General features: G+C 37.6%; 1 protein-coding gene across 9 annotated transcripts in view; it reads right to left on the reverse strand.

Annotated features, from left to right (window-relative positions):
• The window catches only part of PSD3 (pleckstrin and Sec7 domain containing 3), a gene marked incomplete at its 3' end in the record, with an annotated part of 575,664 nt that overhangs the window by 59,700 nt on the left and 494,793 nt on the right, over positions 1-21,171 (reverse strand). For all 9 annotated transcript variants that reach the window (XM_082608415.1, XM_082608413.1, XM_082608414.1 and 6 more), the window contains one exon: positions 17,765-17,835. In XM_082608415.1, the coding sequence (XP_082464541.1) occupies positions 17,765-17,835 (71 nt within the window). The remainder of the gene's footprint in view (positions 1-17,764; positions 17,836-21,171) is intronic.

Below are 21,171 nucleotides of genomic sequence, written 5' to 3' on the forward strand. Positions count from 1 at the left end.
CTTTATTAACTCTTCAGTTTCCTAGAGCAGTCACTGAAAAGCTTTGTGTTAAGCCTCTCTGTGCCTGGGATGAGAGGAGGGAGAAGTCTGGGTGAGTGGGGACTGAGAGGACTTGGAGCACCTGCCCGGTGTAGGTTCAGCTGTGCCTGGTTTTCTTTCTGGTGACTGTGTATTTTTTTGGAGGTGGCGGTGGTTTTTACTATAATTCTTCACTCTTCACTCTTAATGAGGAAATACTAATTGGGTAAAAATCATTTGGCTATTTCATAATTGAGAAATCTTGATGAAAAGTTTTAGTAACTGATGAGCAACTGATCATGGAATGAGACCCCAAACAGACTGTTACTCCAGTGGCAGAGGGGTTTTGAGATGTGTGTGGCGTGTATGTGTTTAGAGTGAGGGGAGGGTGAGTTCCCAGCCATTATGGTGTCTTTAGAAAACTGACTGGAGTCCTTTAATCAGGGGAGCAGAGGTCCTGCTCCCTTCTGTCTCAGGGCAACACCGTCTCCCTCTTTTAGAAGCCAAGTTCCGGCAGCCACGGTGGGCGTGGAGCAGACATGCAGCACCTGCCCGCCTGAGGAGAACAAGGGATGCAGGAGGGAGGAGTTCCTGGCAGCCTCTGGACAGGAATCTTCGATGCTGAGAAACTGACCTGGGGTGGAAGGGTGTCAAAATCAGGATGGCGGCAGAAAGCCTGTGTGCTAGCCGGACCCGTAAGAGCACACTTGGTCCTATTATCTTTGCACCCCAGACCTGGCACAACCCCGATCCTGACCCCTGGCTGAGCAAGTCCCTGCCAGTCTGAATCAAACCCGTCTCGGGCTAGAGGAAAAGTGTGTCCTTTCTCCTTACCCTTCATCCAAACAACAAAGAGTGGCAGGAGGTAAGGAGAGGAAGGGGTGACTACTGTTTTCTCTGCTACAGCAGGTTGCACGGCATTCTCAGGGCACAGAGGAAAGAGCAACACGCCCCTCCCGGGAGCCCCACCAGCCAGCAGGTCCTGTGAGAGTGGCTGACCAGCGCTCGGGATGATGCTGTCTAAATCCTTTGGGGACCTGGGTGTCAGTGGGAGCAGCACCCAACTCACACTCAAAGGGTTTGAAATTCTTCTGGGGAAGAAAACTGCTTCTTTGGTAAAGTGGACAGTTTATGACATTGTGACACCATTTTTTTCATTTTCATGGTACACTCGCACTTGAAACATAAATCTTCATCATGTTTCTACTGCTGGCTACCCTCCGTCCATCCTGCACTCCAAACAGAAAAAACTGTTCTGCCATTCTCTGAACGCAGCAATTCTCTTAAATCTGTTATTTCCCCCTCTCTGGTTAAAATGCTTTCTATTACCTTGCCTGCCTGGCAAATGTCTGGTCACCCTTCAGGTATCAGTTCAAGGCATGTTAATTCCTTAGGTAGGCATTCTCTGACCTTTGCAAGTATGACTAGGGCCTACTCTGTAAGACTTTACATCTCTCCTTTAGTTTATACCACCGTCTGGTGAAGGTTCAATGTACCTGTTTCCCCTCTTGCTTTGTGGGCTCCATGTGGCACAGACTGTGTCTTAATCATCATTGGAAGCCCAGCATTTAGCAGAGTACTTGACATGTGATAATCTCTAAATGGCTATGTGAAGACATAACTCCCAAATTGTATAAACCCCAAATCACCCTGCAATCATATAACTTACTTTTGGTGTAGCATCTGCCATCATGTGCTGGGAAATCAGGACTCTGGCAAGGTTAAGGATTAGCCAGCAATGGGACGTTAGAAGCCCTTTGTAGGATACACACTGTATCAGTACTGAGCCTCTGATATACACTACAATCCGGAGGTAATTTAAAGGGGAAGATGTCTTAGAACCGATGCCTGCCGATTCTGGTAGGCAGCTCAGTATCCCAGAGGTCCCCTTACAGCAGTGGATATCAGAGAGTGCGCTGTTAACCTTACAGTCCTTGGCATTTTCAGATGTAGAGGCCCATAGGGTCTTCATATTTTTATTGCCTCTCTGCCTTTTTGTTTTTTTAATTTTACAAATCAGGAAGAACCTAATTAAAACACCAGGGTAGACATAGCCACAGAAGAACCTGGCCTGGTATGACGAAGCTTCTGCTGATTGATGAGCTAGTCTCTAGGATCTGCGCAAAGTTCTGGGAATAGATATTGGCTGACTGCTATGTTGAGATTTCAATCACTTGTCACATTTTTTCAGCCCCCCCCTCCTTTTTCTTTTCTTTTAAAGAGCACTAACAACAATAACAAGGGAGGAGAGCCTGGATACAAAACCCGGCTGCCCTGCTCAGCCTTACTCTCCATCTAAGTATGAAACAGCAAACTGAGAGATAACCCACAGCTCTACCCGCACTATCCTAAACAAATGTATCATTTCCTTTGTGTCCCATTTTTCACTTTACAAAAGGAATCTCATCCAATTTTCCCTAAGTGCACATGGGCCACACTCAAGAGGTACCATAAATATGGAGGTGCAATCTAATTTTGTAGCTCTAATCCAAACTGATATTGACACTTGAGAATTTACAAAGTCATTCCCTTGTCAACATTTAGCCCTTTCTCTTTTGTATCTGGATGAGTCAAACTCAATCCAATTCAGTTATCTGAGGGAGAGGACAATGAGAAAGGAAAAGCTGTTGACTTGGAAACAGCATTTCTCTTTGCATCACCTCTGTCAAATGTTGAATGCAAGAGTGTTTTTCTCCCTTCCCAGGCTTACCCTGGGATGGAGTGGGTGGAAATCCTGTGACTAGGTATTCAATGAAATGATTTTGCCAAAGACAACCATGTCCCTCATAGAGATTTTAGGGAAAATGAAAAAGTAAGCCAAGAGAATAGGATTTATGCTGGGGAAACAGCTGTGATATATGAAGTTTAATTTCAAAGGGCTGCTCTCTGCAGAGACAAATCTAGCTGAAAGGACCAATGTGGGCCCAGCATGAATACAACATGGTGCTTTGGTAGAGGCCAAAGCAGTTGACTTATAAATTAGAAGCTGTGCTGGCTCCATAGGGAAATAAAGGTAATACAAGATATCTGGCCACCTAAGAACATGGATGATCTCCTAACATCAACAACAGTCTCCATTTCTCCAGTTGTTTGATCCTTCAAAGTAATGTGTAAATTTTAGAAGGATGCCACAGATCATTTTCTTTATAATCTTTGGGTTTCAGCTATCTCCATACATCTCTCTGCAGAGGTAATTTAGCCACAAAAAGAGCTCTGGTCCAAGGTGAAGCATCCCATACTCTAACATTCCTTACCTAATCTATCCCAAAAGGAAGAAAACAAAAGGCTTTGTTAACATTAAATATAGTTCTCAATCTAGACATTGGAAAAAAGTGCCAATAAAGAAATAGAGCGAAAGAGAATTATAATAGTGCTCCTTTTAAAGCTGCTCCAGCAGTATGTAAAATGTTGACATATGATAGTCAAGGTCCTTTTAAATATTGATCTGGGTGACTCCTAAGGAAGGGTGGTTTTAAAAAAGAATAATTCTTTCAATTTTATTACATAGGGCATTATTATAACATTTTGAAATGTTTAAAATAAAAATAAATCAAATATGTTCTTCCTCAATAATTATATTTCCATTCCAAAGCAGTTTATTATCTCAGTAGTGCAAGTGTGGATGCCATCACACAGGGGCTGCCATCTGATTCAGTACTGTTGATGTTATTTCAAATGTACTTTCTTCCCCAGAGAAACACAAGTGTGGAAAGGCAGCTTTGGAATGTGTAAAGTGTGTAAGGACATGTGTTTGTGCACTGAAAAAGCCCAAAACGAATGAGACCTTGATTCTTTAAATATGCAAATATTAGTAATTAGTGCGGCGAGGAAAGGCTGTGGTGAGACAGGTATTGTTAGAAACTGCTGTAGTGTGTGAAAGTTGGTTCAGCCTTCCCAGAAGTAATTTAGCAATAGGTCTCAATAATTTTAAACAGTTCCTACCCTGTCCCTGTGACCCATGATACTTCCAGAAATCTACCTTTAAGAAATAAACAGACGTGCACAATATACCATTATTTATAGCTGTAAAAAACTGAAATGAGGGTATGTCTGAAAATGGGAAAAGATTAAATTATGATAAATCTATTTAATGGAAAATATTGTAAGCAATTAAAAATGAATGTTTTTGTAAACCCTATTAAAAGGAAAAATTAAAACCGCATGACTTATCATTTCACAGTCACCAGATACTAGACTGACCAAAAAATATACTTCTGAAGAATTTTTAATTTAAAAATGTTTATGATAATAAGTAGAGAAAAAAAAAAAGGAAATCATCGTCCAAGCAAATTTCAGAATCTTTTCCTAGGCGTGACGTGAGCAAGATGGCAGAACAGGAAGTCTCAGTTCTTCTTCCTACACAGAAACACCCATTTAACAAGGCTACATGGATTAAAATACCTTTACAAGAATGCCAGAATGCAGTCAAGAGCTAGCAGGACTCCAACTGAACAGAAGGCAAGAACAGCTTCACTGAAATAGATAAGATGGGTATGAGAAGAGCAACTTCACTTTAACCATGTCAGCCCCTCCCTGAAACAGGTCAGTGCGGGGAATGTGAAGAGTGGAGCATGCTTCCAACGTCCTGGCTTTTTGCAAAGTTGCCTGAGGAATGGGTTTCTGTCTTGCTTCACTCAGACCTCTGAGTGAATCAACATAGATTGGATGCCTGGAGGTTGCTGAGACCAAAGGAAAAAGGTGGGTGGCTTGCTGCAGCTGGCAGGGCTTGTCAAGATTGGGAGAAAGGTACAGAACTTAAGTCTTCCCTCTTGGAGGGACAAAGAGGAGTGAAGTATGCATCTCACATTCTGACTCATCAGAGGGCTGCCCAAGGGAAATGCTATCAGTCTCGCCTGACCTGGGGCATTGATGGGGAGCTGGCATACTCTGGATGCCTAGTTGCCACTCAGAATAAGGGAGAGCTGGGTGGCTTGCTGCTGTAGAACCAGAAAACTTGCAGTGCCACAGACAGATATCAGAAAGAAAAAATATTACGAGCTCTTGAAAAAGAAACATGCAAGCCTCTCTAATTGAGAACTTGCATGCACAGGCCCAGAGAAGTTGCACCCCTCAAAAAAAAGGTTATAGAGGCCCCCAGAATCTCTAGCCAAGTAGACTGATGATGGTCTTCCACTGTACAAAAGCAGTCTGTAAACACTGAGAGGTGGCTACCCCTTAAAATGTACAGATCCCAACACAAAGTTACCAGAATAAAGAAGAAACAAGTGGATATAGCCCAATCAAAGGAACAAAATAAATCTCCAGAAACTGACCCTAAAGAAAGAGAGGTATATAATGTATCTGACAAAGAATTAAAAATAACCATCATAATGATTCTCAATTGGCTTAAGAAAATGATGCATGAACAAAAAGAGAATATCAACGAAGAAAAGATTTAAAAAACTAAAACAGAAAATTTGAAGCTAAAGAATACAATGACAAACTGAAAAATTCACTAGAATCATTCAACAGCAGACTTATAAGCAGAAGAAAGAATCAGCAATGGAAGACAGGAAATTGAAATTATGCAGTCAGGGGAACAAACAGGAAAAAAGAACCTAAAAGAGTAAAGAGAGCCTAAGGGACTTACAGGACACCATCAACTGGACAATATACCTATTAACAGAGTCCGAGAAGGAGAAGAGAAAACAAAGGGGCAGAAAGCTTACTGAAAGAAATAATCGCCAAATACTTTCCAAATCTAAGGAGGAAAATGGACATCCAGATCCAAGAAGTCCAATGGTCTCAAGTTAGGATACCCCCCCCCCAAATCTACACAAAGACACATTATAATCAAATTGTCAAGTAAAAAGTGAAGCAGAATTTTGAAATCAGCAAGAGAAGAGTGATTGGTCATATTCAAGGGATTTCCTTATGATTATCATAGGACTTCTCAGCTGAAACCTTCCAGATTAGAAGAAGAGAGTGGGATGACAGATTCAGAATGCTGGAAAATGAAAGATAGATGAAGAATTTCCCAGATAAGCAAAAACTGAGGGAGTATGTTACCACTAAATCTGTCTTACAAAAAGTGTAATGAAAACAAATCAAGACTTTGAAATGAAAGGAAATGAAACAGCAACACTGGAAATATAAGAGAAAGAAGATGAAATACAAACCTCACTGGGAAGGTGAATATACAGATGATACAGGATAATGGAATACTGTAGTAGCAGTTTGCACATCACATCTAACTAGCACACAAGTTAAAATAGAAAAGTATCAAGAACAACTGTAAACACAAAACGTGCCATTAGATATACAATATAAAAAGAAATAAATTCTTACATCAAAATAATAAGTTATGTGTGAGGAGGGAAAAGTAAAAGTGTAGAGCTTTTGTATGTGATTAAAGTTAAATTGTTATCAGCTTAAAATGGATGATCATAACTATAACATGTGCTATGTAAGCCTCATAGTAACCATAAAGAAAATACTGATGGATGACACACAAAAGAAGATGAGAAAGGAATCAAAATATGCTTTTACAAAATATCAACAAAACACAAAGGGAGAGAACAAAGGAAAAGTGTCAAAAAAACTACAAAGGAGAAAACAATTCACAAAATGCTAAGAGTAAGTACTTCTCCATCAGTAATTACTTTAAAAAATAATTACTTTAAATGTAAATGAATTAAACTCCCCAATGAATATATAGAGTGTCTGAATTGATTAAAAAAAAAAAAAACAAGACCCAACTATATGCTGCCTACAAGACTCACTTTATGTTTAAAGGCACATATAGGCTGAAAGTGAAGAAAGGGAAAAAGATATTCATGCATAATGTAACCAAAAGAGAGCTATACTTATTAGAGACAAAACTCACTTTAAGTCAAAAACTGTAAAAAAAGACAAAGAAGGATACTACATAATGATAAAAGGATCAATTCACCAGGAAGATGTAACAATTATAAATACCTATACACCTAACATCAGAACACTCAAATATATGAAGCAAATATAGACAGAATTGAAGGGAGAAATTGATAGCAATACAATAATATTAGGAGATTTCACTACCATACTCTCAATAATAGCAGAAAATCCAAACAGAAGATGAACAAGGAAACAAAGAACGTGATAAACACTGTACACAAAATGGACCTCAAAGACATATGCAGAACATTTCATCCAGCAGTAGCAGAATACACATTCTTCTCAAGTGCACATAGAACATTCTCCAGGACAGATGACATGTTAGGTTACAAAACAAGTCTTAACAAATTTAAGACACCTGAAATCATACCCAGTGTTTTCTAATCACAATTTCACAAGAAATTAACAGCTGAAAGAAAACTGCAGAATTACTAATATGTGGAAATTAAACAATATATTCTTGAATAATCAATGGGTCAAAAAAGAAATCATAAGAGAAATGAGAAAATATCTTGAGACAAAGGAAAATGAAAACACAACATCACAAAATATGAGATACAGTAGAAGCAAGTTTATAGATAAAAAACAAACAAACAACCTAACTTTACACATCAAGAAATGAAAACAAAGAACAAACTAAGCCCAAATTAGTAGAAGGAAGGAAACATTAAGATTAGAGCAAAAAATCAGGCCACCCAGGTCCCACAGCCAGCCACCCTGGGACCCAGCCCCACCCACCAGCAGGCTGGCATTATCCCTAGGACCCCTCCAGGCCCTGCAGCCAGCTGCACTGGGACCTGGCCACACCAACCAGCAGGCTGGCAGCCATACACAAGGCAGGGCTGGACAGCCAAGCAGGCCAGGGGCAGCCTTGCCTTCCAGTTCACCCACAGTACTCGACCCTGCCACCAAAGAAGGGCCCATGCAACCTGCATAGGGGGGCATTCCTAGAACACATAGCTCTGGTGACAAGAAAGGAGTGTGCTCCTGGGCCCCAAAGAACAACTCCTAAATAAGGCCACTTCTCCAAGATTAAGAAATGTAACCAACCTACCTAATGCATAGAAATAAACAAAGAATTGGGAAAAATAAGGAGTCAGAGGAATATATTCCAAATGAAGGAATAAAACAAAACCCCAGAAGAAGAACTAAGCAAAGTGGAGATGACAATCTACCCAATAAAGAGTTCAAGGTAATGATCATACAGATATCAATGAACTTGGGAGAAGAATGGATGAACACAGTAAGAAGTTTAACAAAAAGTTAGAAAATACAAAGAAGAGCCAAAGGAGCTGAAGAATTCAGTCACTGAAATAAAAAATACACTGGAAGGAATCAACAGGAAATTCAATGACACAGAGAAATGGAGAAGTGAACTGGAAAACAGAGTAGTGGAAACCATTCAAGCTGAACAGAAAAAAGAATTTTTAAAAATGAAGATAGTTTCAGAGACCTCTGAGACAACATAATGCATACTAACATTCTCATTATAGGGGTCTGAGAAGGAGAAGAGAGAGAGAAAGGGATAGAGAACTTATTTAAAGAAATGAGTGAAAACGTCCCTAAACTGGGAACGGAAACAGACATTCAGATCCAGGAAGCACAGAAATTCACAAACAAGGTGAAACTAAAGAGGAACACACCAAGCCACATTATAATTCAAATGGCAAAAAATAAAGATAAAGAGAGATTCTTAAAAGCAGAGAGATAAGCAACTAGTTATGTATCAGGGAACTCCTATAAGACTGTCAGCTGATTTTACATCAGAAACTTTGCAGGCCAGAAGGGGGTGGCATGATATATTCAAAGTAATGAAAAGAGGAAGAAAAAAACCCCTACAACCAAGAATACTCTACCTGGCAAGGCTATTATTCAGATTTGAAGGAGAAATAAAGAGTTTTGCAGACAAGTAAAGTTAAACAGTTCACCACCACTAAACTGGCTTTACAAGAAATGTTAAAGAGACTTTTCTAAGCAGAAAAGAAAATACCACAACTAGAAATATGAAATTTATGGAAGAAAAATTCAAACATTTATAAAGCTAGTAGGAAGGTTAAAAGAAAAGGTAGTAAAATCATCTATATCCACAATAAGTAGTTAAGGGATACACACATAAAAAGATGTAAAATGATGTCCAAAACATTAAATGTGGTGAGAGGGGAATAAAAGTGAAGAGTTGTTGGAATGTATTCAAACTTAAGTGATCATTAACTTAAAATAATCATACACACACACACACACACACACACACACACACACACACACACACACACACATTTGTTTTATATGACCCTCATGGTAACCACAAGGCAGAAATCTGTAACAGATACATACACCAAAAAGAGAAAGGAATCTAAACATAACACTAAAGATAGTCATCAAATCACAAGGGAAGAAAGCAAAAGAAGAAAGGAACAAGAAAGAACTACAAAAACAACCAGAAAACAACTAACAAAATGGCAATAAGTATATACCTATCAATAATTATTTAAATGGAAATAGACTAAATACTCCAATCAAAAGACACAGAGTGGCTGAATGCATTAAAAAAGATAGAGACCCATGTGTATGCTTCCTACAAGACACTCACTTCAGATCTAAAGACACACACAGAGTTAGGTGCGGGGATGAAAAAAGGTATTCCACTCAAATGGAAATAAAAAGAAGAATGCTGGGGTAGCAGAACTTATATCAGACAAAATAGACTTTAAAACAAAGACTGTAACAAGAGACAAAGAAAGGCATTATATAATGATCAAGGGATCAATCCAACAAGAAGATATAACAATTATAAATATATATGCACCAACACAGAAGCACCTAAATATATAAAGCATATAATAATAACATAAAGGGAGACATTGCCAGTGACACAATAAAAGTAGGAGTCTTTAACACCCCACTTACATCAATGGATAGATCATCTAGACAGAAAATAATAAGAAAACACTGGTCTTAAATGATATATTAGACAAGATGGACTTAAAAGATATATATAAAACATTTCATTCAAAAGCAGCAAAATACCCACTGTTTTCAAGTGCACATGAAACATTCTCTAAGACAGATCAAACATTAGGCCACAAAACAAGTCACAATAAACTTAAGTAGACTGAGGCCATATAAAGTCACATCTTTTCACACCACAGTGGTATGTGACTAGAAATTAACTACAAGAAAATAACTGCAAAAATAAAAAACATTTGGAGGCTAAACAATATGTTAACCAATGGGTCACTAAAGAAATCAAAGAGGAAGTAAAAAAAATACCTGGGAGGCAAATGAAAATGGAAACACAACAATCCAAAACCTATGGGACACAGGAAAAGCAGTTCTAAGGGGAAGTTTACAGCAATACAAGCCTACCTCAGGGAAAAAGAAAAATCTCAAATAAACAATCTAAGCTCATACCTAAATGAAACAGAAAAAGAAAAACAAAACCCAAAGTTAGTAGAAGGAAGTAATAAAGGTCAGAGTAGAAATAAATAATATGGAGACTAAAAAAACAATAGAAAAGATCAATGCAACTAAGAGCTGGTTCTTTCAAAAGAAACAAAACTGATAAACCTTTAGCTAAACTAATCAAGATAAAAAGATAAAGGGCCCAGATAAATAAAATCAGAAATGAAAAAGGACAGAAATACACAGGATCATAAAGATATTACTATGAAAAATTATATGTCAACAAAATGGACAACCTAGAGTAAATGGATAAATTCCTCAAAATGCAGAATCTCTCAAGACTGAATCAGCAAGAAATAGAAAACAGGAACAGACCAATTACCAGAATTGAAACTGAATTTGTAAAAACAAACAAACAAAAAAACTCCCAACAAACAAAAGCCCAGGACCAGATGGCTTCACAGGTGAATGCTGCCAAAGATATAAAGAGGAGTTAACACCTATCTTTCTCAACCATTACAAACAACTGAAGATGAAGGAACACTTCTGAACTCATTCTATGATGCCAGCCTCACCTGGATACCAAAACCAGACAAAGATACCACAAAAAAAGAAAACTGTAGGTTACTATCCCCACTGAACATAGATACAAAAATCCTCAACAAAATATTGGCAAATTGAATTCAAAAATACATTAAAAGATCATACACCACAATTAAGTGGAATTTATTCTAGGATGCAAGGATGGTTCAATATCCACAAAACAACCAATGATACACCACAGTAACAAACTGAAAAATAAAACTCATGACCATCTCAACAGATGCAGAAAAAGCTTCTGACAAAATTCAACATCCATTTGTAATAAAAACTTTAAACAAAGTGGGTATAGAGGGAACATACCTCAACTTAATAAAGGCCACATATGACAAACTTATAGCCAATATCACTATCAACTGTGAAAAGATGAAAGCATTTCTTCTACAATCAGGAACAAGACAACAATGGCCACTATTGCCACTTTTATTCAACATAGGACTGGAAGTGCTAGCCACAGCAATCAGGCAAGAAAAAGAAATACAAGGCATCCAAACTGGAAAGGAGGAAGTAAAAGTCACAGTTTGCAGATGATACTATATTTAGAAAATCCTAAAGATGACAACAAAAAACTATTAGAACTAATAAATTAATTCAGTAAAGTTACAGGATACAAAATCAATTTTGTGTTTCTTTACACTAACAACAAACTAATAGAAAGAGAAATTAAGAAAACAATCCCATTAACAATTGCAACAAAAAGGATAAATATCTCAGAATAAATCTAGGGAAAAGATGGGAAAAGAGCGCTTCTTCAATAAATGTTGCTGGGAAAACTGGACAGTTACATTCCAAAGAATTAAACTGGACTACTTTCTCACAACCTATAAAAAATAAACTCAAAATGGGTTAAAGACTTGAATGGAAGACATAAAATCATAAAATTCCTAGAAGAAAACACAGGCAGTATGCTCTTTGACATTGGTCTAAGCAATATTTTTTGGATACGTCTCCTCAGGCAAGGGAAAGAAATGCAAAAATAAACAAATGGCACCACATCAAATGAAAAAGCTTTTGCACAATTAAGAAAACTATTAACAAAATGAAAAGGCAGTCTACTAAATCAGAGAAGATCTCTGAAACAATAATATCTGATAAGGGGTTAATATCCTAAATATACAAAGGTTCCATATAATTCAACATCAAAACAAAATAAAACAAGCTGATGAAATTATGGGCAGAGGACTTAAATAGACATTTTCCAAAGAAGACATAAATGGCCAACAGATGGATGAAAACATGCTCAACGTCACTAATCATCAGGGAAATGCAAATCAAGACTACAATGAGATATTACATCATACCTGTCAGAATGGCTGTAATCCAAAAGACAATAAACAATGTGTTGGCAAGGATGTGGAGATAGGAATCCTTGTGCACTGTTGGCAGGAATGTAAACTGGTGCAGTCACTATGGAAAACAGTTTGGATGTCCCTCAAAATTTAAAAAACAGAACTACCATAAGATCCAGCAATTCCATTTCTGGGTATTTTTCTGAAGAAAACAAAAATGCTATTTTAAAAAGATTCATGCACCCCTATGTTCATTGCAGCATTATTTATAATAGCCAAGATATGGAAGCAACCTAAATGTCCACTGATAGATGAATGTGGCATATATACATTTATAACAGAATATTACTCAGCAATAGAAAAAGAATGAAATCTTGCCACTTGCAATAACATGGATGGACCTAGAGGTTATTATGCTAAGTGAAATAAGTCAGAGAAAGACAAACACCACATGATTTCACTTGTATGTACAATTTAAAAAACAAAACGAACATAACAAAACAGAAAGAGTCATAGATCCAGAATACAAACAAGTGGTTGCCAGAGAGAGGAGGGTGGAGGGGTGAATAAAATAGGTGAGGGAAATTAAGAGGTACCCACTTTTGTCACCAAATAAGTGAGTCACAAGGATTAAATGTACAGCATGGGGAATACAGTTAATAATAATATAATAACTTTATATGGTGACAGACGGTAACTAGACTTATTGTGGTGTTCATTTTGTAATATATACAAAATATCGAATCACTATGTTGTGTACCAGAAACTAACATAGTGTTGTAGGTCAATTATACTTAAAAAAAAAGAAAAATAATAAATGGGAGAAGAACCGCAAAAAAACAGGAGAGCAAACAATATTCGTCAAAGTTGCTCAGAGACCCTTTTTTAAAATGTTGGTGTGCCACATGCTAGGACACAGATCCAATTATTAGGGAGTTTACATAGCTTCAGTGTAGCCCTTGTTAGCAAGTGGACTTTACATACATAAAGGATTCATATCAACATAACAATAAGAAAAATAATAAACATTTTGCATCACCAGTGTGAAATTCTGAACACATAAGCTGGGATACTGATCCTGATGCTAATTTTTGCTAAATATTTCAAGTTTGGTACAAAGTAGAACTATATTTTTGGGCTTCCCTGGTGGTGCAGTGATTGAGAGCCTGCCTGCTGATGCAGGGGACGTGGGTTTGAGCCCTGGTCTGGGAAGATCCCACATGCCGTGGAGCAGCTGGACCCGTGTGCCACAGCTGCTGAGCCTGTGCTCTGGAGCCTGTGGGCCACAGCTGCTGAGCTCACGTGCCACAACTAAGGAAGCCTGCATGCCAAGAGCCCGTGCTCCACAATGGAAGAGGCCACTGCAATGAGAAGCCGGCACACCACAATGAAGAGTGGCCCCCGCTTGCTGCAGCAAGAGAGAGCCCACGAGCAGCAATGAAGCCGGCACACCACAATGAAGAGTGGCCCCCGCTTGCTGCAGCAAGAGAGAGCCCACGAGCAGCAATGAAGACCCAGTGCAGCCAAAAATAAATAAATAAAATAAGTAAATTTAAAAAAAGAACTAGATTTTTAAAACAAGCATTTGAGATAATTTGTCCTAAAAACAAAAACCTATCTTTATGTGCTAAAATAAAAAAATTTAAATAGCAGTAATTTTGACTGACTTACAAGTAATAATGTCTTAGATGTGAAAACACTAATTTTAGTATCATACCTCAAGGGTGATTATCTTTCCTTAGTTGTCTTAAAAACCTATTTGCAATAGAAGAAAAGAGTAAATCTTCAAAACGCCAGCAGCTCAGATAAAATTCAATTCCCTCAAAAAATAAAGATTAGTACAGAAATAAATGAAATAGAGATCAGAAAAACAGTAGGGGGAAAAATCAATGAAATTAAGAGTTGGTTTTTTGAAAATAATAAAATTGACAATCCTTTAACTAGACTACTAAGAAAAACAGAGAGAAGACTCAAATAAATAAAATCAGAAATGAAAGATGAGACATTACAACTAATGTCAGAGAAATAAAAATATTATAAGAAACAACTATGAACAATTATATTGTCCAACAAATTGGACAATCTAGAAGAAATGGATAAATCCTTAGAAACATACAATTTGCTAAAACTGAATTATGAATAAAAATCAAAATAGACCTATAACTAGCATGTAGATTAAATCAGTAATCAAAAACCTCCCAACAAAGAAAAGTCGAGGACCATTCAGCTTCACAAGTAAATTCTACCCAACTCTTAAAGAATTAATGCCAATCCTTCTCAAATTCTTATAAAATATTCAAGAGGAGGGAACACTTCTAAAATCATTTTAAGAGGCCAGCATTAGCCTGATACCAAAACCAGAAAAAGATACAAGAAAAGGAAACTACAGGCCATATCTCTGATGAATATAGACTCAAAAATCCTCAACAAAATACCAGCAAACCAAATCCAACATCATATTATGAAAGGTGCATACACCATGACCAACTGGGATTTACCCCTGGAATGCAAGAATGCTTCAACTTATGAAAATTAACTAGTATGATAAACCACATTAACATAACAAATGTTACAAATCACATGATCATCTCAATAGATGCAGAAAAAGCATTTAATAAAAATTCAACAACCTTTTACATGATAAAAACATTCTACAAATTAGGAATAAAAAGAAATTACTTCACTATAATAAAGATCATATATAAAAAGCCCACAGCTAACATCATACTCAATGGTGAAAAACTGAAGGCTTTTCCTTTAAGAAAAGAAACAAGACAAAAATGCCCGCTCTTGGCATTTCTATTCAACATAGTACTGAAGTCCTAGCCCAGCCATCAGAGAAGAAAAAGAAATTAAAGACATCCAAATAGGAAAGGAAAAAGTAAAATTATCTTTGTTTAAAAATTCCATGACCTTAAATATAGAAAACTCTAAAGATTCCACCAAAGAACTGTTAGAACTAAGAAATAAATTCAGCAAAGTTGCAGGATACAAAAGTCAACGTGTAAAAATCAGTTGCATTTCTATACACGAATGATAACGACCCAAAAAGGAAATTAAGAAAACAATTCCATTTACAACAGAATCACAATAAAATACTTTAGGAATAAACTTAATAAAGGGAGTGAAAAACTTATACAATAAAAAATACGAAACACTGCTGATAGAATTTAAAGACACAAATAAATGGAAAAATATCCCATGTTCATGGATTGGAAGACTTAATATTATCAAAATGCCCATACTATCCAAAGTCATCTACAGATTCAATGTAATCCTTATCAAAATCCCAATGGTAGTTTTTGCAGAAATTGAAAAATTCACCTTCACATTCATATGGAACTACAAAGGATCCTGAATACTCCAAACGATCTTGAGAAAGAATAACAAATTTAGAATCCTCAAACTTCTCCATTTCTAAACATATTTCAAAGCCATAGTAATCAAAAAATTATGGTAGTGGTATAAAGACATACATGTAGTCCAATGTAACAGAATAGACAGCTCAGAAACAATCCCATCAACTGATCTTCCACAGGGTCCCAAAATAACACAAAGGAGAAAAGATAATCTCCTCAACAAATAGTACTAGGAAAACTGGGTGTCCACGTGAAAAAGAATGCAAGTTCATCCTTAACATACACCATACATAAAAGTCAACTCATCACGGATTTAAATGTTTAAGCTTTGAAACTATGAAGCTCCTAGAAGAAACCACAGAGGAAAAGCTTCTTGGCTTTGACATTGGCAATGATTTCTTGGATATGACACCAAAACAACAGGTAACAAAAACAAAAATAGAGAAACGGGATTATGTAAAACTAAAAAGCTTCTGCACAACAAAGGAAACAATCAAGAGAGTGAAAAGGCCACCTACAGAATGGGAGAAAATACCTGAAAACCACATATATGATAAGGGATTAATATTCAAAATATATAAGGAATTCCTACAACTCAATAGCAAAAAACCCGAATAACCTGACTAAAAAATGGTCAAAGGATCTGAATAAACATTTCTCCACAGACAACACACATATGGTCAACAGGGATATGAAAAAATGCTCATCATCACTAATTGTCAGGAAAATGTAAATCAAAATCACAAGGAAGTATCATCTCATGCCTGTTAGTATGGCCATTATTAAAAAATATATTTTTTAAAACAACCCAGAAAATAACACATGTTGACATGCATTTGGAGAAATTGGAACTCCTGTGCATTGTTGGTGTAAATTTAAAATGATTCAGCCACTGTGGAAAACAATATAGAGGTTCTTCAAAAAATTTAAAGTAGAACTATCCAGCAATTCCACTTCTGGGAACTGAAATCAGGATCTCAAAGACATATCTGCACACCATGTTCACTGCAGTATTGTTCACAATACCCAAGAGGTGGAAACAACATAAATGTCCATGGACGAATGAATGGAAAAAGAAAATGAAGTAAACAATGGAATATTGTTCAGTCATAAAAAAGAGGAAAATCCTGTCATATGCTATAACATGGATGAACCTTTTACATTAAGTGAAATCAGCCAGTCACCGCAGGACAAACACTGCTTGATGCCACTTATGTGAAGTATCTGAGAGAGTCAAACTTATAAAACCAGAGAGAAGAAAGGTAGTTGCTAGGGGCTGGGGAGAGAGGGAAATGGGAGAACTGCTGTTCATGGGGTATTGTTTGTCATGCAAGATGGAAAATTTCTACAGATCTACTGTACAACATGGTGCTTATAAAGTTTATAATACTGTACTATTCACTTAAAATTTTATTGAGGGAGATCTCACAGTATGTTTTTTATCACATTAAAAAGAAAAAGTATTTCCAAGCTTCCCTTCAAGGTGGGAGCTAGAGTCCTGTTGGGCCCTGGGACGTGGTATACTTATTCCAGTCAAGACACAACTTTCCCATCTCCACGTGCACAGAGCTAGGGAGGCGGAAGCTCCAGGGACTACCCTTCAAAGGTCAGAATATATAAACTTGATACCAAACTAATTTCCAGACTTGGGGATTAGAAGAAAGGACCCTGACTGGAAATGGTATGGTCAAACACTTACCCAGGTAACTGGAATACATTTGCAGTGTTAAATACCAGGACTTGAAAGAAAATGTGTTTCTAGATTTAGGTAGCATCTAAATGAAGATAAATAACTCAATAAATGAGGACTAGAACTCATCTATAGTACAAATACCCATTGAAACAAGTGTTACCACAATCTGAACCTGAATAGACAATATGAAGTCTAACTTATCAACTTATATTCAACATTTCTAATTGAATATAATTAGAACACAGCTCACCCACTCCCTCTGATCACATACACTCACATATACGTGTATATAATCTTTTATATTTATAAAATGTAATATATATACATATATATATAAATAACTTCCAAAACAATTTTTGCACCAGAAACAAAAAAAAAGTCTAAAAGAGAATTTAGATATCAATTAAAACAGTCTTTTGGGTGTTTGATGTGGCCTCTTTGTACAAAGTGAATATTTTCTAGGTAACCTGTCTAATTATCACTTCATAAAGTTTTACGGGCTTCATTTTTTATGTATCTACTTTTACCTTTTGCAAGTAAAGAACTGTTCCCTTTAGTACAGCATAAAAGGTCTTCCATCCTCGCTTTCCTCTGGGAGCTAGAAAGGGAAAAAAAATTGAAAAATTTTATTTGATGGAAATTTGCGTTTTTCGAAGGAGAACCTAAAAGGTCAACATGGTGATTATGCTTCAATGTTCCTGGTTTATTTGCTACCGAGACTAATAATAATGAGAACTAAAATTTTCTTGAGCCTTACTGTGTAACAGGCAGTATTATCTCATTTAATCCTCACAATAACACTGTGAGGTAGGTACTATTACTCTTGTCTTTTTATAAAACTGAAGCACAGAGAAGTACTCTGCTTATGGTCACATAACTAGGAAGAGGAGAAGCAGGAATCTAAGCCCAAGCAGCAAGGCTCTGCAGTCCGTGCTCGAGTAGAGGTGACTAAAAGACTGAAAAAGCAAGAGGCATATTGGAAATACACATTAATCTAAGGGCTCACGAACCAGAGCCTTCATGGCTTTGTCAAAATTTCCAGGAGTCATAAGAAAAAGGTCCCGGAATATAAAAGGACTCCTCTTGGCCTTTCTCCCAAACATTCACCAGCTGGATTGTAACTTTAATTATTATTACTCCTGTGGCAATTTGTGATACCTCTGCTGCAGATCATGCTGCCCTGTAACAAAATTTCTTTTGTCTAAATGTCTCTTTCAGTAGACTGTGAATAACCTGAGAACAGATATCCTTCATCTTCAGAATTCACAGAACCTAGCATAGTGAAAGGCAGACATTAGGCACCTTTATAAAAATTCTCCAAACTAAGTTTCTTCCGGAAGTCTTTACATTTCCTTTATTTATATTTTCCTGGAGTATAAAGTAGAATTTCTCTATTGACTTATATAAAACTTTACAGATTGTCCTGAAGTAAAAGCACAGATTAGCAAAACAGTTTACTATTTATTCTAAATCTTGATAAAATTAAAATCTGTAACTGGAAAAGGTTATTACCTGAATACCATTTCTCTAAATATTTCTACCAAATATGCAGGAAGGGCCAGTTATTCTTATTCTGTTATCAACTATTTGGCTGCCTTTAGGCTGTCTTTAACCTGGATGCCTGATTAAATTAGGAAGTGCATTATTCTTAAGCAAATCTTTTAAATCTCCTTTGGCTGAAGAATCCTTAGGCTTGGAAAGTAGGTGAAGAGCCACCTACAGAACACGGGTGCTCCTGCCAACACCATACTGAGATATCCACCTGGCAAAAAAAGGACTCAAAACATCCACTCTGTAGGTTTCCATGGGAAATTCAAAAATTTCATCCCATCTGTTTCCGCCACGTAAGGTTTTAAAGTGTGTACTCAAAAATAAATGATCAAAAAATGTATACCATAATCTTCTTTTTAAAAAAAAAAATTATTTAACTTATTTATTTATTTTTGGCTGTGTTGGGTCTTTGTTGCTGCACGCAGGCTTTCTCTAGTTGCGGCGAGCAGGGGCTACTCTTCATTGCAGTGGCTTCTCTTGTTGTGGAGCACGGGCTTTAGGCGTGTGGGCTTCAGTAGCTGTGGCTAGTGGGCTCAGTAGTTGTGGCTCGCGGCTCTAAAGCGCAGGCTCAGTAGCTGTGGCACACGGGCTTAGTTGCTCTGTGGCATGTGGGATCTTCCCAGACCAGGACTCAAACCCGTGTCCCCTGCAATGGCAGGTGGATTCTTAACCACTGCACCACCAGGGAAGCACCATAACCTTCTTTATAAAGAAAAACAAGTGGCTACTATAAAGAAAGCCATAGATCATCTCATATATATATATATATATATATATATATATATATATATATATATATATATATGAATTAAATGTTGACTGCCTTTTTCAATAGATGTCAAATTCTGATCTGGGCCATGTGAGAGCAGGGCACACAGAAGTGGCCCCGGGTTGTAGGAGCTGCTGCAGAGTAGGACAGAGGCAGCTGGTGTGGTGGAGGTACCTGGTGGAAGGCAGACCAGCTGGTCTCTAGACCTTGTCTCAAACCTCTCCTCTCACCCACTAACCCTAATTCGGTAACTCCCGACCAGTCTCCCAACCTCTCAGGACTTCAGCTGCTTCATTTTAAAATGTGGATAATTCATATAACTTAAGGCAAAGCACTGGCTAATGCTGGAGAAGAACTTAGAGAAACCCTTCTGTTTTCTATAGGAGGAACACAGGTCCTGGATTTGAAAGGCTTTCCCCAAAGCCCTAAAACTAATTTAGTGGCATCTTGAGATTCCTTCAGTTTAGAGGTTTACAAATCTAGTTTTCTGCTTTGCAAGTAGAAAGCTATTAATCTGTTACCAAGGTTGTTGCCCCAGAATCATAACCCTGCCCCTCCCTCAAATGCAAACCAATTGCTCTTATCTAAGTTTCAGGAGGAAGCTGCAAGGAGAAAAAGAAGAACTGGTTAGAACCAACTAAGCCCAAGATGGGGGAAGATTTGACTTCCAGTGACCTTGAGCCAGATTAGCTCATCGACACACCCACTGGCACCAGGATAGTTGACAACTGCCATGACAACAACTGGAAAAGCCCATACAAGGACTGAAAAGGAGTGTTGCATCAGGACCGGATCCAAACCACACCTCTATTCATGAATATTCCTCCCTCTCTTTCCAGTTCCCTGCCTTTTACCTGGACCCTCCTATATACATTGTGTCTCTGCCTGAATTGGGTTGAGAAGTTGATTTGGGAACCGAGTTCTGGCTTCTTTCCATTTTTTGGCCATTGAATAAAGCCTGTGCTGACCCAGGCTATTCATTGGTTTCATTAGTGGCTGTGTGAATCCAAGCAGAAAAAGAACCTCCTTGACGGAGACAAGGAGTCTCCACCCGGGTTAGGACCCCAGCAAGGTCTAGTCCAGCAATTCGGTAACAAATTCGTGTACATGTTCACAAAAACTTTAAACAGATCTTCATCTTTACCACACTAAGCCTCCTAGAAATGGATCCCAAAGATCTCTCCAACCAAACTCTGATCGCAAGTCACCTGTGGGTGACCAATGCTGAGTCAGGGAGCATTAACCCTGTGCGCCATGCTCTATTTTTCCAGCTCCCACAGAAGTGTAAAACTTAATCTTGTTTTTGGTCAATTATAACTTAGTTGTTTAACGCACACCACGATGATAAAAATAAGACGCTAGTATTACCTCCATTTTACAGTGGAATTCAGGGAAGAAAGGGACCACTGTGCACTAAACAGGATGGGAAGGCTGTAGAGGCAGCCTCAGCGGCCCTGATTTTAAAGCCACACACACACAGTGCGGCTATGGCTTTTGCACCCTTGGTGAGGCTTGCCACGTGAAACACAAGGGCTGGACCCCAGTGAATGAGGAGCACTGTCCCTCATAATGACAACTGTAGAGGGAGTTAAATCTGATATCATAGCACACACA

This window comes from Mesoplodon mirus, assembly GCF_964341445.2.
Source record: "Mesoplodon mirus genome assembly, chromosome: 20".
Taxonomy (NCBI): Eukaryota; Metazoa; Chordata; class Mammalia; order Artiodactyla; family Ziphiidae; genus Mesoplodon; species Mesoplodon mirus.